Genomic DNA, 26294 nt, shown 5'->3' with positions numbered 1-26294 from the left:
GCTATCAATGATGTAGTTATTGTGACATAGGCCTATACGGAGACGAAGAAAGAGAAAGAATGTCTGTTTAACACCACGTGAGCACCTTGTTTACACAGCAGGTAGTGGCTATCAATGATGTAGTTATTGTGACATAGGCCTATATGGAGACGAAGAAAGAGAAAGAATGTCTGTTTAACACCACGTGAGCACCTTGTTTACACAGCAGGTAGTGGCTATCAATGATGTAGTTATTGTGACATAGGCCTATATGGAGACGAGGAAAGAGAAAGAATATCTGTTTAACACCACGTGAGCACCTTGTTTACACAGCAGGTAGTGGCTATCATTGATGTAGTTATTGTGACATAGGCCTATATGGAGACGAAGAAAGTTAAAGAATGTCTGTTTAACACCACGTGAGCATCTTGTTTACCCAGTTGATAGTGGCTATCAATGATGTAGTTATTGTGACATAGGCCTATATCGAGACGAAGAAAGGAAAAGAATGTCTGTTTAACACCACGTGAGCACCTTGTTTACACAGCAGGTAGTGGCTATCATTGATGTAGTTATTGTGACATAGGCCTATATGGAGACGAAGAAAGAGAAAGAATGTCTGTTTAACACCACGTGAGCACCTTGTTTACACAGCAGGTAGTGGCTATCAGTGATGTAGTTATTGTGACATAGGCCGATACGGAGACGAAGAAAGAGAAAGAATGTCTGTTTAACACCATGTGAGCACCTTGTTTACACAGCAGGTAGTGGCTATCAATGATGTAGTTATTGTGACATAGGCCTATATGGAGACGAAGAAAGAGAAAGAATGTCTGTTTAACACCACGTGAGCACCTTGTTTACACAGCAGGTAGTGGCTATCAATGATGTAGTTATTGTGACATAGGCCTATATGGAGACGAAGAAAGAGAAAGAATGTCTGTTTAACACCACGTGAGCACCTTGTTTACACAGCAGGTAGTGGCTATCAGTGATGTAGTTATTGTGACATAGGCCTATATGGAGACGAAGAAAGAGAAAGAATGTCTGTTTAACACCACGCGAGCACCTTGTTTACACAGCAGGTAGTGGCTATCAATGATGTAGTTATTGTGACATAGGCCTATATGGAGACGAAGAAAGAGAAAGAATGTCTGTTTAACACCACGTGAGCACCTTGTTTACACAGCAGGTAGTGGCTATCAATGATGTAGTTATTGTGACATAGGCCTATATGGAGACGAAGAAAGAGAAAGAATGTCTGTTTAACACCACGTGAGCACCTTGTTTACACAGCAGGTAGTGGCTATCAATGATGTAGTTATTGTGACATAGGCCTATATGGAGACGAAGAAAGAGAAAGAATGTCTGTTTAACACCACGTGAGCACCTTGTTTACACAGCAGGTAGTGGCTATCAATGATGTAGTTATTGTGACATAGGCCTATACGGAGACGAAGAAAGAGAAAGAATGTCTGTTTAACACCACGTGAGCACCTTGTTTACACAGCAGGTAGTGGCTATCAATGATGTAGTTATTGTGACATAGGCCTATATGGAGACGAAGAAAGAGAAAGAATGTCTGTTTAACACCACGTGAGCACCTTGTTTACACAGCAGGTAGTGGCTATCAATGATGTAGTTATTGTGACATAGGCCTATACGGAGACGAAGAAAGAGAAAGAATGTCTGTTTAACACCACGTGAGCACCTTGTTTACACAGCAGGTAGTGGCTATCAGTGATGTAGATATTGTGACATAGGCCTATATGGAAACGAAAAAAAGAAAAGAATGTCTGTTTAACACCACGTGAGGACCTTGTTTACACAGCAGGTAGTGGCTATCAATGATGTAGTTATTGTGACATAGGCCTATATGGAGACGAAGGAAAGGAAAAGAATGTCTGTTTAACACCACGTGAGCACCTTGTTTACACAGCAGGTAGTGGCTATCAATGATGTAGTTATTGTGACATAGGCCTATATGGAGACGAAGAAAAAGAAAGAATGTCTGTTTAACACCACGTGAGCACCTTGTTTACACAGCAGGTAGTGTCTATCAGTGATGTAGTTATTGTGACATAGGCCTATATGGAGACGAAGGAAAGGAAAAGAATGTCTGTTTAACACCACGTGAGCACCTTGTTTATACAGCAGGTAGTGGCTATCAGTGATGTAGTTATTGTGACATAGGCCTATATGGAGACGAAGGAAAGGAAAAGAATGTCTGTTTAACACCACGTGAGCACCTTGTTTACCAGTTGGTAGTGGCTATCAATGATGTAGTTATTGTGACATAGGCCTATATGGAGACGAAGGAAAGGAAAAGAATGTCTGTTTAACACGACGTGAGCACCTTGTTTACCAGTTGGTAGTGGCTATCAATGATGTAGTTATTGTGACATAGGCCTATATGGAGACGAAGGAAAGGAAAAGAATGTCTGTTTAACACGACGTGAGCACCTTGTTTACCAGTTGGTAGTGGCTATCAATGATGTAGTTATTGTGACATAGGCCTATATGGAGACGAAGGAAAGGAAAAGAATGTTTGTTTAACGAAATTTCAGCACATTTTGTAAAGAACGACTATTTGTTTTATAGCTTAGTTATTTCTACACTAGGTCCAGGTAAACTGACCAAACGCTCGGTGCATGCTACTGACAGGAAATAGCAGTACTGGATATTTGATATGAACGTTCCAGACAGCACAGCACATACCACGGCCTTTGATGTACCAGTCGTGGGACACTGGTAGCGATCAGGAAAGAACTAAGAGTCCACCGAATGTAATCCATCTCAAATCCCATTGCATCTTAACGCTCAGCCACCAAGTAACATCCCACTTTTGTGCCATCACTCACATGATCTCAGCCAGGCACGGTAACCACTTACCTATCCCACACCTTTTCTTGAACAAAGTAGTGTTTAATTCCATCCACTGTGCTTTCGAATTATGGTTGTATTCTAAAACATAGCGTCATAAAGAACTTAACACTCCTCTCTCCAACCCCTCAAGAAAAAACCCAAACAAAACAAAACAAAACAAAACCCCAACACACACACAAAAGAAAACACACCAAAAACTCCCGTTCAGCCAGTGTTTCGAAAACAAAATAGAGCCATAAAGAACTTAACACCCCTCTCTCTCCAACCCCCCCCCCCCAAACAACAACAATCACAACAACAAAAACCAACAAAAGAAACTCAACACACACAAAAGAAAACACACCAAAAAGCCCCGTTTTCATAAAATAGTCATCAACAACAAACAACGAGGTTATAATACATAATAGATTAATTTATTTTATATCTTGAAATAACGATCCTCAAAACTTTATTGTGCTTGATGCACCGAAACAAGAATAATACTGTTGTTACAGCTGATTCAAACGTCCAATTCAATGTCGTATTTGCCATTGATGACCGGAAGTTCGTTGCAGTAAAAACTGGCGCACAGTTCCCTCACTGACTTCCGCCGCTGTGACTTCCTGGCCCGGAGAGAGATCTCTGTCTCGTATGTTTCGCCTGCTGGTATGTCTCTGTGGAAATAACAATTGAAACACTCACCATGTCCAATAGGTACAATAAAACCTACTTAAGCGCCCATTAAACAACTAAATATTGTACAAATTAACCTGCAATGGGCAGCCACCTGTCTTATTCAAACAATAATTACTATCATTAAAACCAAACTGGCTACTTTATGACAACGATAATTGATGCGGGATGTGAGAAAAGGTGTGTGGAGTTCGGGTGGGGGTGGGGGTGGTTGGGTGTGTATGTGTGTGGGGGGGGGGTCGCCAGAATTTCTAGGGGGTCACACAGGGAGCGCAGCCAGACAACGTTAGTGCTGGACGCGCAAAATCCGTGGTAGGGGCATGGCGCGCGCACCAAACACTTTAGAATAATTACAAGCTCTAAAACTCCTCTTTGCGACATCTTTGGGTGCTGCAACCGAGGTATCTGATACATAGCGTGTACATGGTCTGATGTTTACCTAGAATTTAAGTGGGTATTAGAAAGTAGAGGGTTTTAAAGTGGTGGGAGATAAACACACAAGTCCCTCTGCTCCTACATTTCCAAAACTCATAACGAATACACGTCTCATCTTTAAACTATCTGACACATCACTCAAACACTTACTGCATTATCAAAGGGTTTGTTGTAGGTGGTTCACACTCCAAGCTTCCCTCCATATCCAGGAAACACCCGGTCAGAGCAATGTGTAGTGCATTCTTGAACGAAACGTGCACGCTGATGACGTCATTGCGGTGACAACGACATGGACCCTATAAAATCAACAACATACATGTGGTCGTAATTCCAATTGTTGAATTAAAAGAAAGATAGGTTTTGTTGAACTTTAATGACACTTCAGTACATTTTAACCTGTGGCTATTTAGTGTCCAATATGGCGTTATTTCTAAACTTTGTGTGTGTGTGTGAGAGAGAGAGAGAGAGAGAGAGAGAGAGAGAGAGAGAGAGAGAGAGAGAGAGAGAGAGAGAGAGAGAGGGAGGATACATGTAAATATATATGAGACCCACCCAAAGGGGGGGGGGGGGAGAAACTCGTTGTCGAAGCACAATTTGCTCCTGAAAAACAAGACATATTTTATATTCATTTTTCTATAACCCTGAGTGAGTGCTCAGCAAGGTTCGATGGGTAGGTGTAAACCACTTGCACCGACCAGTGATCCATAACTGGTTCAACAAAGGCCATGGTTTGTGCTATTCTGTCTGTGGGAAGCGCAAATAAAAGATCCCTTGCTGCTAATCGGAAAGAGTAGCCCATGTAGTGGCGACAGCGAGTTTCCTCTCAAAATCTGTGTGGTCCTTAACCATATGTCTGACGCCATATAACTGTAAATAAAATGTGTTGAGTGCGTCGTTAAATAAAACATTTCTTTCTTTCATTTTTCTATAGACGTGACTTGGGGCGGGAATTGAATGAATGAATGAATGAATGTTTAACGACACCCCAGCACGAAAAATACATCGGCTATTGGGTGTCAAAGTATGGTAATGCAAATAAATAAAGTGATGATCAACATCCAATATAAAAATTCAAGACTTAAACAAAAACAGTGTAAAGAACTGTGCAAAAACACAAATATCACAGAATTTTACGGATACTGAATTTTACTCAAAATTCCAATTTTGTGCTGTATTGGCCATTCTCAAAGAGAATGTTACACCCCTGCACCACGGTGAGGTTACAGCACACGCAGGGGTGGGGCGGGAATTAACCCAGTGGTAAAGTGATTATCAATACACACGTTCATTACTTGAACAGAATTGGGTCGTTGGGACATAGCCCAGTGGTAATGCGCTCGCCTGATGCGCCGTTGGTCTAGGATCGATCCCTGTCAGTGGACCCATTGGGCTATTTCTTGTTTCAGCCTGTGCACCACGACTGATATATTAAAGGTCGTGGTATGTGCTATCCTGTCTGTGGGATGTTACATATAAAAGATCCTTGCTACTAATGGGAAAATTTAACGGGTTTCCTCTCTAAGAATAGATGTAAAAATTACCACATATTTAACATGCAGTAGCCGATGATTAATAAACCAATGTGCTCTAGTGGTGTCGTTTTACTTTAACTATAGACAGAACAGCAGATACCATAATATACCAGTCGTGGAGCAGGAAAATAACCCAAAGGGTTTCCCGAGGGGATTCGACCCTAAGACTAAAACACCCCAGGTGAGCGCTGTACCATCTGAGCTAAATTTCGCGCCTCACCAAACATAAATATCAACTCTTGTGAACCGCAGTAGTAATCTTGACCTTTAAAATCTACAAGCGAACACAAACCTCAAAGATTAAAGATGGAATATGAAACGTGAAGTCGCATTCGTCCTCCACCGTCTCGGTTGTGTCCCCTGCGACATGCGCGTAAGCGTTGACCTTCACCGGGGATCCACCGATCTTCTCAAACGCTTCCGCTCCATCTAAACACGAGGTGAATGTCTTCTCTGAAAACAGAAAGTCAGTTTATGAGTGCAGGAAACCACAGAGCTGTACTTTGAGTCATGGCGTAGACCACGTGCTAGTGTCGATCGTTAGCTATGGATCAATCGCATACCTTTTACGTCACAAATTGAGGGGAAATGTGTTAAATTCAGAGGAAAAGGTGCAGGGGTTAGCTACATTGTAATATATATTTTTTCGATTTGTTAACAAAAAAACCCCTACACATATAAATATACACGTATGGCTTCGAGAAAGCATGGCGAATTTTGAAAATATAATTACTATAGTCCGTCACATCATACCACACAAATGAGTTTTGGAAATAATTTGAGTTTAGTTTGACAGATGAATAAAAAGGAAAGTGTTGTTGAAAAAACAGTGTCCAATTTAAAAAACAATCTGCTCAGAAATAAATAACTTGAAGTAAATTCCATAGCATGAAAAAAGGCATTCCCTGTGGGACGAACTATAAGTGTTTGGCGTTATGTTTTAATACCAATAACGTGAACTCATTTAAACAGTTGGCATTGCTGTTGAAACCGCTAGTGTCCATTGTTATACTAGCGGTTAGGTGAACACTAGCGGGCGTTACCCTGTGGACTATATATTTTTTTTTTTTAGTACTTTGCTATGTAGACCAATCGAACGATTAGGAAATTTTCCCCCAGGTCCAGACTATGTTACGCCTCTTACCGTCACCGGGACTGATGTCGACGTCGTCGAAGCGGTATTTATGGACGGTGTCGCGAAGCACGCCTCTGTAGCACGTGGGCGTCACCATCAAAACCGTCCGCACTCGCCTCGTCTCCACACCTCTGTTTGTTACACCGAACGAGAAGGCCACGTCGGCCCCTATGACGACATCATCACATTTCTGGATCTTGATTTGTAGACTCTGCCAGACAAGAAGAAGTAGAGGACTACTTTTTGTTTGTTTGTTAATTGTCATTTTTTAATGTTTATGTAATGCGCGTTTTTACCGTGCGACTTAAAATAATCTGATGATCGAGTTGTGTTGTTACCACCGCAAAATCATAAATATACTTTAGAATTAGTGGAAAAACATTTTGGTTGGTCGAGATCAAGGACAATCCATATCCCTTCGATACCGCTGGATTCGCGCTTGGAATATAACATTAAAATAATGTAGTTCGTAGCATTTATAACAAGACTCTTCACCTTAATAATGCAAACATAAAATTAATTATTTGACTTGAGAAGGGGCTGCACGATTTTAGATGCCATGGACAGGTCAAAATAAGGTCAAATTTAGACTGTCCAGAAAACCTTCTTTAAAGCACTAAAGGGTGTGTACCACCAAATCAAATCCCAAATACGACAATAATAACATATGTGGTTAAAAATCCTACCTGCAGCGTATCAATCGACATACACAACACGGATATAAATACTACCACCCCTAACCCGTAAAGTGACTCAGAAACAATTGGGGGCCAGCTGCTCATTTCAGAGATAACGAGTAGTGTCTAGGATTACCCTAGTTCCACACAAAATTTGAGTCAATTGTTTTACAGGTACCCCATACACAAGGCTACTTAACACAGTGGTACTAGATGAAATACAATTGCATACATTTTTTGCCCAGATGAAACTTTTTTTTTTTTACAACCAACACACTGACATTTATCACCAATCACAGGATTTCTTGTGGTGTTAACATCTCTATCAAAAGTTGGGTGCACATCGAACTTTGACCCAGACGGAAGTTATTTGGTTTAGTACTACCTATACTCACACGTTAAGATCATAAAATATATTTAAGATGGAGACTCCCACTTTTAGAGGTCACGGTCAAATAAAATGACATTGCATTGCCTGCCAAATTTTTCTCTTAAGCCAAACAAGTATTGAGTGGTAATAAATATAATCAATAATAATCTCTCGATAACTAGGACACTGAACCATAATTTGAATCCAAGATGGCGACTAACATGGCCTCTCAATTTCACAAGTTAGTCTAGCTACAGACAGGGCACTAAACGTTGCAATAATGTACCCACAATTGTTCTTTGTGTTGTTGACTTTTTTGCATCTTGGTCTGTGTCATCCAACTGTACTTGTAGATATTTAAAAAATTAATTAGTGCCCCTGAAAACTTAATCAAAATGAATAACGTGGTAATTTCTATGCAATAAAGGCCATTTTGTTTTTTTAAATCATCTTCGATTCAATCAGTGATAGATTTGTTACTATTAAAAATGAATGCGATTACTGACTTCCTTGCACCCTAAAATCCTGAATATGAATTAAAAACAATTTGCTGGGAGGGGGGTGGAGGTAAAACAAAATATAAGATATGGCCACTTCTTTCTCTTTGTGCTCATTTGTGTGGCCATCTTTGATTTATATGATGATGCAACTTCTCAGTTGAAAAATATTGACCCTATAAATTACCACTAACATCAATATCGAGCCCTACTTGATGTAAAACAGAATACACTGCAGCGATTCCTTTGTTCTAACTACTATTTTGGTGACTAGTGGTGTTCCATTGATCGATTATAATCGAAAATTGATCGAGTTGGCTCTTACGATGTGATGATCGATAATAAAAATCAATAATCGATTGTGTTGGACAATGTTAACTGTAACTGTTCCCCACGTTTAGATGATAAAATTGATGGAAATATACAGTGATTTGGGTTTGTTTTCATGTGTACATAAAGAAATATTATATTAAATAGTTAATAAATATACAGTTAGCTATTTGCAGGGTGCACACGACAACAGGTAGATGGTCCTTATAATTCATGAAATTCTAACCGATTGTGTAATCCAAAGTTGACCGGTTGGTGCCCACCGATTATAACCGATGATTAATGGTGAAATCCCAACCGATTTCCATCACTAGTGTTGACTATGTTGAATTTAAATAACGTTGCAGTATCTTGATTAGCTGAGAGTACCGGTAGTTTAAAATTAATTCATTTACCCCTTAGACTAGACATTAACAGTTTGTCATAAGTGATAAAATATCCGATATATTGACATATCTGTGATTTGATAGTAATCCTGGACGCCATCTTGAATACAATGTATTTCAAAATACTCGAGGGTACCAAGTTTGCATTCCCCATGGATGGTAAGCAAACTACTTGTTTTATTATGCGAAATTTTAATGTTTTTTAATTTTTAATTTTTTTTTATTTTTTTTTAGAACTTCTTGAATACCATATTAGTTTTACATTTCACCTTAACCTGACCTTGACGTCTTAAACGTACAACGGTGACTAATTTTGAGACACACGATTGGTAAGTTGTTCACCTACCCCCTGTTGTTTTATTTCGCAAGGATTTGTGGTCACGTTGTAGATCTTAGTTGCCTTTAGAACAGCAGCCAATTTGTCTACACTTCCTGTAAAGATAATGTTTAGTCCAGAGGCATTAGATAAAAAAATACACCTAGCTCGAGTAACTTCCATGACCAAATGATAGCCAGCTACTGTGTCTAAAATACACATTTCCCCCTAAATCTGATGCCATGTTGTCAATCAGTATCAACGTCTCACGTGGGCACACACTCTGCTCCACGTCACCGCAAGAACGTACAGTGAAAGTTCGTTTTGCACAGAGGCGTCGGGTTTCTTCGTGTTGTCTTAGTACTGGTTAACAACATGGAAGTTTAATTCCATGACTGGATTCGAGAATAATCAAACTAAAGCTCTGTGGCATCAACATTAGAAACATATTTGTATTTTGGACACAGTAGCTGGCTACCATTTGGTCGTTGACGATTGCTGAAGTATTATGCCCGGCGCAGACGAGCGTTTTTTAACGCATGCGTCTTGCGTTAAAAAACGCATCCGTACGAACGCAGTAAAAACGCATTATGTGCGACCCCCTCTGCGTTGCGTTTTTTTTAGCGCTGCGTCGATTTTTCAAATATCAAACATGTTTGATTTTAGACGCACAAACGCATCCGTCTCCTGCCGCATCCGTCTAAAAACGCACGGATGCGCCTACTTGCGTCTGCGTTGCGTTCACATTGACCAATCATTTGTCTATTCAGTAACATGCCTTTCGAAATGGTCTCTCCAACTGACAGTTTAACAATTAACAATTATTAGTTTCAGTGATGAATAGAACTGTGAAAACAGACCCGACCATTAATAATGACTAACGTGTAAATGTTTCAACACAAATAGTTTCCAACTGCTCATCTTTGAAAAAAAGACTAGGCATGTGTAATTAATGACATTTCTAAATAGATGAAATTAAAAAATATAAATTATTGCATTCATTGTACTATGCCTAATAATAATAATTAAAACAAACAATTGTGAAATAAGAAAAAATTATATCGTAAAAGTATATTGTACATAATGTTTTAAATAAAGTTTATTATGTTTTAAAATGTTTAAAAATAAATTACATTTAATCTTTGTTATTTTTCCTAGAGTAAATTATAAATACATTATTTAATAAAAGAAATCGTCAGTGGATCGCAGGAACGCATCGCAGGTAGTCGCACACGAGACGCATCCGTCTGCGTTGAGTCTGCGTTTTTTTTTAACGCAGACACATGCGTTAAAAAACGCTCGTCTGCGCCGGGCATTACACGTAGTCCCTGCAACATATCAATAAGAGGAGGGCTAGAGGTTACTCGAGCTAAAATAGACCCAAATTGGAAATAAATAGTACATAGCTGAACTGTTCAGGATATCTGCAGGAACAACATACTACAAGTCCCATAAGTTCATTGATGTCCTTTCCTTACATCATAGGTAAATTTAAAATTAATATTTTGGCATTTTCTGCTGAATTTGTTTTAAAGAAATAACATGGGTTGTGATATATATTTACCATATGACATAGCTATTTATTATCTATATTGTGATAAATATTGTTTTTACAGAAATATAGTTTTTTTTAACACGGGCAAATGTTAGACAATTTGACTTCTTAGAATATAATACAGACTACGAAATACATTCATTTACTTAATTAGAACATTAGTCAGGTAGGTAACAGTGGTTTAACGTGCGTACATCCAATTAAGATTCATGCACGCTGTCCTGGGCACACAACTCAGCTATCTGGGCTGTCTATCCAGGACAATGTGTTAGTTATTAGTCGTTAGTGAGGGAAAAGAGGGTGTAGTGGTATTACACCTACCCATTGAGTCGTTAAAACTCGCTCTGGGTGTGAGCCGGTACCGGGCTGCGAACCCTGTACTTACCAGCCTTATGTCCGATGGCTTGCTTACCCACGACACCACCGAGGCCGGTCTTAAGGTTCAGGCATGCCAGTTGTGGACAGAAGGGATGTGTGGGGGGAGGTGGGAGGGGGAGGGGGTGTTTGTTAAAGGCGGGCTATGGACAATTTGGAAAAAAACACTCAGTGAAAAAGAAAGCCTGGATAAAATGTTAGCTGGCCATAAATAAAAAAAAATTGATTGTTCGGCCAAAATGTTTTTGTTTTTGTTTGGAGCATTTTAGGACAATCCAAAAATAAATAGTAAGTAAATCACGACACACATTTTCGCGAGTTTCGTAAAAAAGTTTTATATCTAACGAAATTTTTTTTTTATCCAATCTCCAAGAATGTACATTTTTTAATTACATTTTTGTTATTCGTTTTTTTTAAATAAAAAAAATTCAGTAAAACAAAAATTACTACAGTACAAAATATCAATGTCTGATTACATATGTAAATAAAACTGAAACATTTATTGAAATCCTCCTGGCAATCACCTCTCTCCACGTAACGTTTCGTAACGCATCCCATTATACATCCTGCACCCCATTCCTTAAACGACTTAGTAGGGAGCAACAAGTAGTCAGGAAGGAATAGTGAATAAGGAGCAACAAGTAGTCAGGAAGGAATAGTGAATAAGGAGCAACAAGTAGTCAGGAAGGAATAGTGAATAAGGAGCAACAAGTAGTCAGGAAGGAATAGTGAATAAGGAGCAACAAGTAGTCAGGAAGGAATAGTGAATAAGGAGCAACAAGTAGTAAGGCGTAGCAATTTAGCGAGTAAAGAATAGTAAGTAAAGTGTAGTGATAGTAAGCAAAGTGTCAAAAGTGTAGGTAGTCTTTTTTTTTTTTTTTTTTTTTTTTTTTTTTAACGACACAACTGGAGCACATCGATTAATTAATCATCGGCTATTGGATGTCAAACATTTAATGCAGCGAGGGATCTTTTATATGAACTTTCCCACAGACAGGAAAACACATACCACGGCCTTTGTTCAGTTGTGGTGCACTGGTTGGAGAGGTTTTTTGTTTAACGACACCACTGGAGCACATTGATTAATTAATTATCGGCTATTGGTAATTCTGACTCGCAGTCATCAAACGAAAACGCATACAACGGCCTTTGTTCAGTTGTGGTGCACTGGTTGGAACGAGAAAATATAGATTAGTGAGAATGGAGTATCAAGTAAGGTAGTTATCCCGAGTACTCTGACGGTGAGAGAGCAGGGCCGGAAAAAATTATAGAAACTTAAAGAAAATTGTCTTCTTAACCGTTAAGGAGTTTTTAGACTATTAACTGCTACGGCCCTGGAGAGCTAGATGGACATTTGGACAGTTATCAACATTCTCTTACCGTCAGAAAACAATCTATATAAATTCTGCGCAATCGCTGCCTACCGAACGGTAGTCAAAGATTCCCGCTCTAATACAATAAGAAATCCTATGTTTGACGTTAAATACCTTTACATTGATCATTTTCGAACTCCCTGATAAAAATAATAACATATTAATCACTGATACACACACTACATGAGGAAACCCGACAGCAACCCCTTGCAATAATGTCCCGGTTAAATATGTATTTGCTGACGTGTTTCTTTTTGCTAACGTGAAGTGCTAGAACCAGTCTAATAAATGTACCTATAGTTTCTAATGCTTTTTAAACAGTTTAGTATTTTATGCGAGATAACTGACCTTCTTCATGTTTGTAGTTGTTTGTGATTATCTCCCTTTCCAGCTCACCATCCTGTTCTAGCATGTAATACTGAGCTCCCCTGTATGGACGTCCTGTCGGTCTGTGTGTGCACAACTCCGCACCCACCCTGAAGACAAATAATACATGTACTACATCATATACTACTACTACTACTACTACTACTACTACTACTACTACTACTACATGTACTAAAACCACCACCACCTCCACTACTACTAATAATAGTATATTATAGTACTATTACAATTTATACTACTACAACTACTACTGCTACTTCTAGTACTAACATCGGTGCGTATTAGGCGGTACTACCACTGGGTTCGGATCCCATAGGATTTTTAATCCAGATACCGACTACTAGTGATGCACTCAATGGGTAGGTGTAAACCACCACCACAGTGATCCATAATCAACAAACAACTGTGGGAAGCCAAATAAAAGATCCCTTGCTGCCTGTCAGCCTACGACACTAAAAACAGAAACATATGTTTGACCAATAACAACAAACAACAACAAAACAGTACTACTACTACTACTACCACCTTACTACTACTACTACTACCACCACCACCACAACACCACAACTACTACTACCACCTTACTACTACTACTACTACTACTACCACCACCACCACTACCACCACTACTACTACTACTACTACTACTACTACTACTACTACTACTACTACTACTACTGCAACAACAATAATGTTGATGATAGCGATATTGATGATAATTGAACCAACCCTCTAAAACATTCAAATTTCAAATTCAATACGATTTTATCATTGGCTTAAAGCCCATCTCGGTACTGGCGCATGCTCATTAAATACTTACTGGTCAGTTATCTTCCTAATTGCGGTAAGCTCCCCGGTTATCGTCTGCTTCCAGTGGATGACGTCAGCGTTGACTTCAGCAAACACAAACGTCGTGTCGTAATCCACCTCAACATCACCAGACTTTACAGCCGTCACTGGAGCTGGACCGATCCGATATAAACCTGTATTTAACAATAATAATAATAATAATAATATTAATAATAATAATAATAATAATAGCCTAATAATAATAATAATAATAATAAACAACAACAACAGTAATAATTGTAGTATAAATATTAGTAGTATTAGCATTAGTAGTAGCAGCAGTAGCAGTAGTAGTACTAGAAGAAGTAATAAAAGACTAATGGTAGTGGTAGTAGTAGTAGTACTGTAGTAGTAGTAGTAGTCATAGTAATATTAGTAGTAGTATTACTGTAGTAGTAGTAGTAGTCATAGTAATATTAGTAGTAGTAGTACTGTAGTAGTAGTAGTAGTAGTAGTCATAGTAATATTAGTAGCAGTATTACTGTAGCAGTAGTAGTAGTATTACTGCAGCAGCAGCAGCAGCAGTAGTAGTAGTAGTACTGTAGTAGTAGTAGTACTGTAGTAGTAATAGTAGTAGTTGTAGTAGTAGTAGTAGTAGTAGTAGTAGTAGTAGTAGTAGTAGTAAATGTAGCAGCAGCAGTAGTAGTAGTAGTAGTAGTGTAGTAGTAGTATTGTAATAATACCAGTAGTAGTAGTAGTAGTAGTAGTAGTAGTAGTAGTAGTAGTAGTAGCAGCAGCAGTAGTTAAAATGAAAAACCTGTGATTAAATAATATATTGTATAATTATGTGATAAGTACACAATACCGTCACCGCGTTTTTGCGGGGTTGAGTCGACCACCTGCCAGCCGTCGTAGTTGGTATTATCGAGATCCAGTCGTGACGTCCACACCTCGTTCCACACGTGGAAAGGCCTGGAATTAGTTGTAAGTACAGTGACAAACACGACAGACACCAAGAAATAAGTACTTAACTGGTTGTTATAACGTTAACTATCTTCGGGGGTGCAATGGGTCGTAGTAGTGAACTCGAATTTTTACCCCATCCCAACTAATTCCTCACCACTTATGTATGTATGAATGAATGAATGAATGAATGAATGAATGAATGAATGAATGAATGAGTGATTGAAGGAATGTTTAACGACACCCCAGCACGAAAAATACATCGACTATTGGGTGTCAAACTATGGTAAATGCATTTAACGTTAACTGATGAACAATATCAATATAATATACAAGAGGTAAATATTAAAACAGTGAAAAGAACTGTGTAAAAAAAACCCATACAACAATAAACAAATATCGCAGACAGTTAAAATTAAAAATTAAGAATAAAAGTGGTGTATGAAAGACCATGGATTGTATTATCCTGCTTATAGCAAAGTGCAAACAAGAAACCCTGCTACCATTTCTGTAAGAGTGACCTATGTAAAAGCAGCGGGTTTCCTCTCTCTCTCTCGACCAAATGTTCAAATAGCAATATGTCGGACATCAATTATGGTTGTCTAATTTGTGCTGAGTGGGTTTTTCTTTTCTGGGGGCGGGACGCAGCCCAGTGGTAAAGCGCTCGCTTGAAACGCGGTCGGTTTAGGATCGACCCCTGTCGGTGGGACCATTCCATTGGGCTTTGTCTCGTTCCAGCCACTACATCACGACTGGTATAACAAATGCCATGGTATATGCTATCATGTGTATGGGATGGTGCATATAAAAGATCCCTTGCTACTAATGAAAATAAATGTAGCTATATGTCAAAATTACCAAATTTTATGTTTGATATCCAATAGCCGATGGTTAATAAATCAATGTGCTTTAGTGGTGTCGTTAAACAAAACAAAATCCAATTTTTGCTGAGCAAGTCTTTCTTTTCTATTTAAAGTAAAGTGAACATTCCATTTGTCTGTAATCTGTGTGCGTGTATATTAATCAATAATTCGTAGAGTATTAATTGATGAGTCATTTAAATATTAATTTCTGTGTTTTATTTTTAGCCTATTTCTTCGATAAAGTTCTGTTTAAACTGATAATGTATAGGAAGTCAGCAAGACGATAACGCGTACACTGGGAAATAATTATGCGCTCACGAAAACTAGAAAACACGAAATACGCAAGCGAACAAAACCAAGCAAGAAAATAATCTCGCGCGTGATGTGTCCACCCCAGCCCCCAAGCCCGACACCCCCCTCCCCCCACAAGAGGATGAGCGATGATCTTCCTTAGTACCTGGCGTGGGCAAACAGCGAATTGTATGTTACCTACTTCTTCTTTTTACTTATTTTCGTGCTTATATACAATTAAGGTTTAAGCAAGCTGTCCTGGGCAAACACCTCAGCTATTAGGGTTGTCTGTGCAGACAATGAGTTAGTTGTTAGTAGTTAGTCAGAGAGAAGAGAGTGTAGTGGTCTTGCACCTTCCCATTGAGTCGTTAAAACTCGCTCTGAGTGGGGGCCGGTGCCGGGCTGCGAACCCTGTACGTACCAGCCTTATGTCCGATGGCTTAACCACGTCACCACCAAAGCCGGTGTTACCTACCGTATGTCCAGGTACACGTCTGGGGAAGGGTGCGAGTGCGAATAATTTTTACATGCTCATATACCACTAGAGTTTCGAACATGTCCGTCCTGGGGCCTGTCTCTGGATAGCCAGTGACTTGCTCCGGGACAGAAAAAATTAAGGGGACAATTTTGAAATTTACATCCAAAAATTAAATAGTGGGCCTTAAAATTTTGATGCGCATCTTTAATTAATATAATTTAAAAAAAAAATTCTATTAATTAAATTTGGTCTCTGGGGAAGGAAGTAATCCGAACTGGTGCGCTAACAGAAAATAAGTGGGAAGCCGACCAACGAACACAATAACCAAACAAGTAAGTTGAACAATCAATCAAACATTCAACCAACTAACCAAACATCCAACCAACTGAACAAGTTGAACAACCAACCAAGCATAAAACAAACCAATCTAACATCCAGCCAACCAAACATCCCCCAACTCCCCCCAAAACGACTTGAAAACCAACCAACCACACCAATAACCAGTTGAACCAACTAATCAAACGTCGAGAGCTTAAATGTTTGTAGTTATTCTGTACAGTGCACACAATTTGCTAACGTGGTACGCACAGTGCACACAATATGCTGACGTAGTACGCACCAGACCGAGTCGGCAGTCAGCCAGTTGCTGGGGATGACGGGGTCGCCGTGGTCGTCCTCCATGAACACCTTGTCGACGGTGAGGCTGAGGTCGCTGTCGTGGGCCGAACAGAAACACGTCACAGACCGACACGGCAAGCCGACCGCGCGACACACTGCAAGGCAAAAATCACAGAAAGAAAAAAGAAAGAAATGTTTTATTTAACGACGCACTCAACACAGTTTATTTACGGATATATGGCGTCAGACATATGGTTAAGGACCACACAGATTTTGAGAGGAAACCCGCTGTCGCCACTACATGGGCTACTCTTCCGATTAGCAGCAAGGGATCTTTTATTTGCGCTTCCCACAGGCAGGATAGCACAAACCATGGCCTTTGTTGAACCAGTTATGGATCACTGGTCGGTGCAAGTGGTTTACCCATTGAGCCTTGCGGAGCACTCACTCAGGGTTTGGAGTCGGTATCTGGATTAAAAATCCCATGCCTCGACTGGGATCCGAACCCAGTACCTACCAGCCTGTAGACCGATGGCCTACCACGACGCCACCGAGGCCGGTACAAAAATCACAGAGGAAAAAGGAATTTTATAGTGGGTAACAGAAATAATTGAGTAGGCATGTTTTCACGTTATAATGTGTCGTGTACTGATCTGGGACGGGACGTTGCTCAGCGGTAAAGCGCTCGCCTGACGCGCGGTCGGTATGGGATCGATTCCCGTTGATGGGCCCTTTGGATTATTTCTCGTTCTAGCCAGTGCACAACGACTGATATATCAAAGGCCGTGGTATGTGGTATCTTGTCTGTGGGATGCTGCGTATAAAATAGCCCTTGTTACTAATGGAAAATTGTGGCGGGTTTCCCTTTAAGTCTATATGTCAAAATTACCAAATGTTTAACATCCAATAGCCGATGATTAAAGGGACATTCCCAACTTTGCAGCAATTTTTAAGATGTTATCGACTAACAGATACTTTTTAACGATTGTAATTACATATCAAACAAATTTTTCTGCATAAAATATTAGTGGCTGTATATTAAACGTGTTTCTGATCGTTCTAATATTTGTACTAGGTTAAATTTCATCTTATTTCCTAAAATATTGTTTATTCGTACGCACGAAATTATTTGAAGACAAAATCCAGTTTGGGCTTCTTACAAATACTGAGATGACAAGAAACACATTGAATATACAGACACTGATATTCTAAACAAGAAAATATATTTAATATATAAGTTTAATCGTAGAAATATTTTATTAGTCGGAAACATCTTACAATGCAGCAAACTCAGGAATGTCCCTTTAATAAATCAATGTGCTCTAGTAGTGTCGTTAAAACAAAACAAACTTTGTACTGGTCATGGAAGTAATATAAGACACAACACACGCGGGAAGGTAATAGTATGATTCAAATAAACACAAGTTTAACACACACAAAAAAAAAAAAAAAATAATAATAATAATAATACCTTGACAAAAAGATAGGCAACAGCCAGAGAGATAGATAAAGGAAAAAAAAAGAAAAAAGAAAGAAAAAAGAAATAAAGTACGAAATCAATAAATCAAAACATTTCAAAAGAAACAACTACGCGACGCGGCTGACAGCAATTTCGCTTTAGTGTGATTAAATTACGCTAAATAAAATATATTCTCTGACCCTACGGTTCCTTAGACAAAGATCATCGGGATATTCCTTTCATATATGCAACCAAAATTCGTGATGCGAGATGTGACATACAAATCACGTTTGATATTGCTGCACCAAACGGTACAACATTGCGCGGAAGGCGGTGGTGTTACCTGTAGTGAGGAGGCTGGCGTTCACCCAGCACTGTCCGTGTTTGACGGGTTGGGTTGGATCCTCCATGTACTGGCGCAGTATTTTTACACTTCCGTTACTGGCTGTCGTGTCTCGGCCATCTTCGTGAATTCCGTCCCTCGAACCCGTGCTGACGCCATTATTCGAGTCGGCACCATTCACCTAAAACAACAAATGAAGCAAACTTGTCGATAAAACAAATCACTTGTGTAGGCAGTACTAAACCAAATAACTTCCGGCTGGGTCAAAGTTCGAGGTGTACCCAAGTTTTGATAAAAGTGAGTGAGTTTGTTATAAAAAAAGAGTTATCCCCTGGGGAAAAAAGATATGCAATTTTATTTCATCTACGTCAAGTAGTCTTGTGCTTGAAACATAATGGGGTACCTGTAAAAAGTACTCACATTATGTGCGTAACTGTGGCAGTCATAGACGCTACCCGTTATTTCTGAAATGAACAGCTTTACCCCCATTTTAGGGTAAGGGGTGGTGTATATGTCAATTGGTATTAATATTCGTGGTGTATATGTCAAATGATACGTTACAGGTAGGAGTTTTAACCACATATGTTACTATTGTCGTCTTTGGGATTTAATTTGGTAGAATACACCAATGTACATGCCACGTTGTGTATTATAATCGCATCGTACTCGTTTCATCTCTTTTTGGTTGTATTTTAAAGTGTGTTTTGTTTAACGACACCACAAGAGCACATTGATTAATTAATCATCGGATATTGAATGTCAAACATTTGGTAATTCCGACTCGTAGTCATCCGAGGAAACCCGCTACATTTTTCCTTATGCAGCAAGGGATCTTTTATGTGCACCTTTTCACAGGAAAGCACATACCACGGCCTTTAACCAGTTGTGATGCACTGGTTGGAACGAGGAAAACCCCAATCATCTGAATGGATCCACCGAGGTAGTTCGATCCTGCGACGCAAGCACCTCGGGGCGAAAAGAATACTGCATAATGCATACGTAGCTGTTAGATATCAATGATTTTATAAGTTGTTTCAAAATGTATCTAGCAAGCGAAACCACTGAAAACCAAGTTCGATAATAAATAGTGTCTAACGGACACAAATATAGTTTTCTATCTTATATAACACTAAAAAATTTACTACAAAGAATTTTTGTTTTTAAACTATAATGATTTATGGAACTTGCTCTTGCAGTTATAGTTTATGGTTAAAAGTCGGCATCAGTAGTGTTACTTTTAGTGGATGGTCGGGTTTGACCCTCGTGTTCAAAACCAGAAGAAGAACCGATTAGCTGTTTTCAAATCGACCACAAACATATGTTGGATATTATCGTTATGATTTCACAAATCTCACACAGTGTTATCAAACGGGTGTGTAGGAGATGCAAGTCTCTAAGTATATTAATATTAACGTACCATTTTCGACAACGCCCTGGCTATCATCACGAGGCGTGTTAATATTAACGTACTATTTTCGACAACGCCCTGGCTATCATCACGAGGCGTGTTAATATTAACGTACTATTTTCGACAACGCCCTGGCTATCATGACGAGGCGTGTTAATATTAACGTACCATTTTCGACAACGCCCTGGCTATCATCACGAGGCGTGTTAATATTAACGTACCATTTTCGACAACGCCCTGGCTATCATCACGAGGCGTGTTAATATTAACGTACTATTTTCGACAACGCCCTGGCTATCATCACGAGGTGTGCTAATATTAACGTACTATTTTCGACAACGCCCTGGCTATCATCACGGGGTCTCCCATTGACGACGACGATCTGAACATCAAACCTTTGCGTAGCAGAAACAGTGCAGCGTCGAGGACGACGTGGTCAAACTGCAAACAGAGGAAAACGAGAAATCATTAGTTTAACGACACCACTAGAGCGCACAAAGTAAGACATAGAAGGATTCTGAGGGCCATATTCCCCTGGAAAGTTTCGCAATATTTTTGTTTTGCGTACTGGTATTATTCTTTGGAAATCCCCTGGATACGCACTCATGCAGCTCATTAAAAAAAACCAGTTGTAATTATTATTATTATTTTCAATTTATTTTCGTGCTTATATCCAATTAAGGTTCAAGCACGCTGTTCTTAACAGACACCTCAGGTGTCCAGGACAGTAGGTTAGTGGTTAGTTGTTAGTGCTTAGAGAGAGAGAGAGAGAGAGAGAGAGAGAGAGAGAGAGAGAGAGAGAGAGAGAGAGAGAGAGAGAGAGAGAGAGAGAGAGAGAGAGAGAGACACACACACACACACACACACACACACACACACACACACACACACGCACACACATACAGAGAAAACGAATGTGTAGTTTTCTTAGATCTAATATCTCTAAATTCAAAATTCATAATTTTAATTACTGTAAGACAATAAAAAGACCCATCAGGTGAGAATTTGGTGACCCAGTTCCCACCTCACCTGCCCATAGTAGCACGGTTTGGCGGTAATCTGGTGACGGCTCCCGCGATAACAGACTCCCGAATCATTGAGGATGTATTCTTTAAGTAACTCTTCATCAGGGAGGTACACAGCGTCGTCTAGGCAACAAACAAAACAAGACACCGAACTGTAACACATCTTTAGGGGATAAATGAACAGAACTGTTATGTTATAAATGAACAATATTTTGGGTATAATGAACAATATCTTTAAGATGTAAATGAACAGCATCTTTTATGTTTTAGTGAACAATATCTTTAAGTATAAATAAACAGTAATTTTAAGATTCAAATGAACAATATAAATTATTTAAGTATAAAAAGTAAAGAGCATTGCCTTTAAGAATAACGAACATTATCTTCAAGGTTTAAATGAACAAGTCCTCACGCTTAAGGAATAATAAAGTTTGTTTTGTTTAACGATACCATTAAAGGGACATTCCTGAGTTTGCTGCATTGTAAAATGTTTCCGACTAATAAAATTTCTCTACGATTAAATATTACATATTAAATATATTTTCTTGTTTAGAATATCAGTGTCTATATATTTAATTCAATGTGTTTCTGGTCGTCTTAATATTTGTAAGAAGCCCAAACTGGATATTTTAGGAAATAAATGAAATTTAACCTAGTACAAATATTAGAACGATCAGAAACACGTTTAATATACAGCCACTAATATTTTATGCAGAATTTTTTTTTTTGCTATGTAATTACAATCGTTAAACAATCTTTGTTGGTCAATAACATCTAAAAATTGCAGCAAACTCAGGAATGTCCCTTTAAAGCACATTAATTTAATCTAGTTTTTAAACACTACGCCGTTTATGATAATTTAATTATAAGTACTTACATTTTATTATTTAAAATAACAAGTTTTGTACCACTGAAGTTGTTCTGATCATCCAGGTTTTTGCAATACCCCAAAATGCATTTTTTCATAATTCTAAGAACGCACGTTCGTCTGAGAAATAATGGTTACTTTTAGACGCTATTTCACTGTTTAAACATCACAGACTTTAGCTTCTGTCTGTTATAACCGTATAGAAATGTGTTTTGCAGGTGTGTAGATTAACTAAACTTAGAGTCCATTTCAACGAGCTAAAACTAGGGTATGCGCTTTTAATCATCGGCTATTGGATGGGAAACATTTGGTAAATCTGATACGTAGTTTTCAGAGAAACTCCAGTTCATTTCTTTTTATCAACAGCAAGTAATCTTTTATATGAACTTTGCCGCAGGTATAAATCAACAATATTTTTCAGCTATAAAAACAACTACACTAACTTTCTTTAACATTTAACAATATATTTAAGGTTTAAATCAACAATATCTTTTTATTTTATTTTTAAATGTATACTAATGTAAAGTACAGTTGAAAACCATCTTTCTTTAAAGTATAAACGAGTTCTACACTATAAAGGGAGACAACCTTTGCACCAAGGGTTCAGTAAGATCGTGATGTCTTCTGGACACTCGTAATACCAGGTGGCTTCTTCACTTCCGGTCTGTCCGCGCACCACCGTTTTAACAATCATCTCCCACTCTCCGATTGGACAGTCGGGAGGCGAGTAGACTGCCACCGTGATGCAGTACGCGTCTTGTGTGACCAGTCGAACGCCCCAACAATGCCCGCCACTGTCAGTGATACACTCGGCTTTTTCGTTCAGCGTGCAGACGGCAAACGTACCTTTGCTGGGAAGTGGCCTCTCTCCTATAATGGTGAACAATAGAAATCGCATAAAGGTCAAACTATTTATATATATTTGTTTTTAGTATTACTAACTGATAATAAAAAGTATTTTTAGCTTCAAATCTATCTTTTAATGTCTTCTTCCTTCAGTATGTCCTCCCGTTCGTTTATTTATGGATTCAACTATCCATACATCGATCAGTTCATCTATCCCGTGTACTACGTCCGTCCGTCCGTACGTCAACAGAGCAACCAATCATCCAATCATCCATTCATCCGTTCGTCCGTCCGTCCACCCATCCATGCATCTGTGCATCCATCCACCATCCAACAATCACCCAAATAACCACCCACCCGCTCATCCGCACATCCTACCATGCATCCATCCATCCATCCATCCAACCATCTATTCATCCATCCATAAATCCATCCACCACCCCACCCACCCATCATACATCCTCCCATCCTATAATCCATCCATCCATCTATCTATCCATCATACCATCAATCCATCATACCCTAAAACCATCCATCCATCCATCCATCCATTCAACAATCGCCCAAAACACCACCCACTCACCCATCCATCCATCCACCCATCCGTCCGTCCGTCCGTCCGTCTTTCCTTCCATCCATCCATCCATCCATCCACCCACCCAAATCCATCCATCCATCCATTCGCCCATCCTACAATCCATTCATCCATCCATCCATCCATCCATCCGCCCATCCTACAATCCATCCATCCATCTATCCTTCCTACCATCAATCCATCCTACCCTAAAACCATCCATCCATCCATCTAAACAACTATCCACCCACCCATCCATCCATCCATGCATCCATCCATCCATCTATCCAACCACCACTCCATCCATCCATCCATCCACCCATATAACCAATACTAATTATAGCATCAACATGATACCAACCGATCGCCAGTCACTGAAAGCAGTCACCTGTTTTGAACACTATGTTGAGGTGATGTGAATGTTTATCGTATGGTCGGTCCAGCTCGATGGTCACGAGGAACTCGTCTCCACGCCGAACCACCAGCTCGGCGCCAAACTCCTCTCCGTTAACCTCGCCACTTTCCGTACACTCATAACGATCCGTGTGGTGCCGCTCACAGTTATCTCCCTTGTGCAGTTCAATGCTTTTCACGTGCACTTCTTTGTCCAGCTCTTCTTCCGGTATTGTGTCAGGCTCTGAATAATTTTTTTTTTTTTTTTTTTAAATATCATACTGGCCATTAACTAAGATTTTGGAATTTGATATATAATTAAAGTTCACAACTGCTTATTATTAAGGGCAATTCGTGTTACTTTATTTAAAGAACACTATTTTCAAGGTTTAAATAAACAATGTCCTTAAAAATAGAAACAAAAACTCCAGCACATGATAACGTTTAATTATATATTACTAAGTAATTACGACATAAAGCCAACAGCTACACTTAATTAAGATTGCACGGTAAACAGATAGTTTCATTTCTTTCTATTACTGGATTATATCTGCTTTTCTGTACTTTAATATATACTTTTCTGTTTCTAAAAGAGATTTATAAGAAGAATATGCCTTTAAACATGAGAATAGTTATTTTTATCATGCCAGTGTTGAAAATGAATGTCTTTACATCTCTGTACAAAGCTGGACATAAAATAACTTGGTATTGCCACATTCTTGAGCAATCCAAACATAAGAACACCCTGTTTGAAACAACAATGTTCTTACATGTGATACCCAATTAATTGTACCAGTTTCATCATGACATTTCAACATATCATAACAAGCTTTGGAATATCTGGATGAATCCATATATAACAATTTACACCAATATTTTATACAACGGTATAAAAAAGGCGTTCCCTGTAGAAAGGACCATAGCTGTACACTCACTCAATCATTCACCCACTCACTCAACTCCAACCAACCAACCAGTCAATCAATCAGTCAACTGGTTTACCTTCGTCTGTCTCCGCGGAACTATCAAACAGATACCGCCGATCTCGTTCGAAAAATCTCGGCCGTCTTCGGGGAGGTCCGTACCGCCTGAAAGGTAACCGAGGTTGGCCGACACTTGTACTTCGTGCATATTCGGCCCCACGTGTGTTGCTTGATGGCTGCTCGTTTGAAAGTTTGCATAAAATGTCGTTTCTGCTCGTTACTCCAGTAAACATCATCATAGATTGGTCGACGTCGTATGTTCCCCTACAGTACAAGTACAGTCAAAGTTCGTTATCTCGGAATAAACAACAAATGTGTAGTTGTTGGTTGAAATTGTGTTATGCATCAATTTCTTGACTTCGAGATAGTCTGAGCTCACAAGATAACAGTTAAAGCTAAAGGTTGTTTTGTTTAACGACACCACTAGAGCACATTGATTTATTAATCACCGGCTACTGGATGACAAACATTTGGTAATTTTGACATAATATAGTCTTAGAGAGGAAACCCGCTACATTTTCCCATTAGTTAATAGCAAGTGATCTTTTATATGCACTATCCCACAGACAAGATAGTACATACCACGACCGTTGATATACCAGTCGTGGTACACTGGTTGGAACAAGAAATAGCCCAATGGGCCCATCTACAGGGATAGATCCCAAACCGACCGCACATCGAGCGAGCGCTTTACCACTGGGCTACGTCCCGCTCTGGAGATAACAGACGTCGATATTTATTTGTGAAATATATACTTGTGCATGTATAGAACACAGCGATATTACAGATGTATTAAACTACTGAAAGAAACAGTATTTTTATTTTATCATTCTCCATTTTTTTAAATTATAACTTAATTTCCGATCCTTTATCAAATTACAATTTCAACCTGCTACCCTGGACACACACATAAACTCTCTGGGCTGTCTGTCCAGGACCTGGTTATGGTAAATAAAATCGTTCTATACAGTATGGACACTTTAATGTATGCCATGTTAATGTATTTATATACTGTATTGAAACTTGAGTGTATACCATGTTTATATATAGCATTTAAATTTGTATGTGTGCCTTGTATGCAACTGAGTAAAATAGATGTTCTGTGGGCTGGAGGCCTTAAAGATGAAAAAAAAAAAAAACACTTTTTGTATTTGTATTTGTATTTGTATTTGTATTTGTATTTGTATATGTATATGTATTTGTTATGATAAATATTTAGTGGTCCGTGAGAGGGACGATAGTCCAGTGGTTTTAATTTGAAGCCGATTTTGTTTTGGGAGGGCGGTGAACTCGCAGCCTACCAGCTTTAAAAGGACAGACCCTAGTTTTTAAAAACTAAGGTATATGTTTCACTATTAGAGCTTAGTTCTTAAAAACTAAGGTATATGTTTCACTATTAGAGCTGTTTGTGATCACTGAAATCAAACGTCATTACTTTTATTTTATTGTTTAGATTATTTATGTCAGTAACATCCGAAGTGTTTCTGG

At 38.9% G+C, this 26294-nt stretch overlaps 1 protein-coding gene across 1 annotated transcript; it reads right to left on the bottom strand.

The window, feature by feature from the left end:
- Positions 1-3317: 3317 nt before the first annotated feature.
- On the bottom strand, positions 3318-24954 carry LOC121389098 (hemocyte protein-glutamine gamma-glutamyltransferase-like). The gene is made up of 16 exons (XM_041520714.1): positions 24826-24954; positions 24400-24409; positions 23819-24067; positions 22599-22880; positions 21147-21265; positions 20445-20558; positions 18710-18890; positions 16909-17062; positions 14560-14666; positions 13726-13888; positions 12867-12994; positions 9246-9331; positions 6649-6850; positions 5797-5957; positions 4123-4268; positions 3318-3518 (listed from the first exon to the last, which is right to left on the bottom strand). Exons 1-16 carry the CDS (start codon positions 24952-24954, stop codon positions 3365-3367), a joined length of 2385 nt encoding a protein of 794 aa, XP_041376648.1. The 3' UTR covers positions 3318-3364.
- Positions 24955-26294: the final 1340 nt, after the last annotated feature.

This window comes from Gigantopelta aegis, chromosome 14 (genome assembly GCF_016097555.1).
Source record: "Gigantopelta aegis isolate Gae_Host chromosome 14, Gae_host_genome, whole genome shotgun sequence".
Taxonomy (NCBI): Eukaryota; Metazoa; Mollusca; class Gastropoda; order Neomphalida; family Peltospiridae; genus Gigantopelta; species Gigantopelta aegis.
This window is presented reverse-complemented; position numbering and strand designations above follow the sequence as displayed.

Coding starts and splice junctions, on each gene's coding strand:
- LOC121389098 (XM_041520714.1), bottom strand. CDS start 24,954: ATGCACGAAGTACAAGTGTCGGCCAACCTCGGTTACCTTTCAGGCGGT. Junction 20,559..21,146: donor AACCGTGCTACTATGGGCAG/GTGAGGTGGGAA, acceptor CTCTGTTTGCAG/TTTGACCACGTCGTCCTCGA. Junction 17,063..18,709: donor CGCCAGCCTCCTCACTACAG/GTAACACCACCG, acceptor TTTGCCTTGCAG/TGTGTCGCGCGGTCGGCTTG.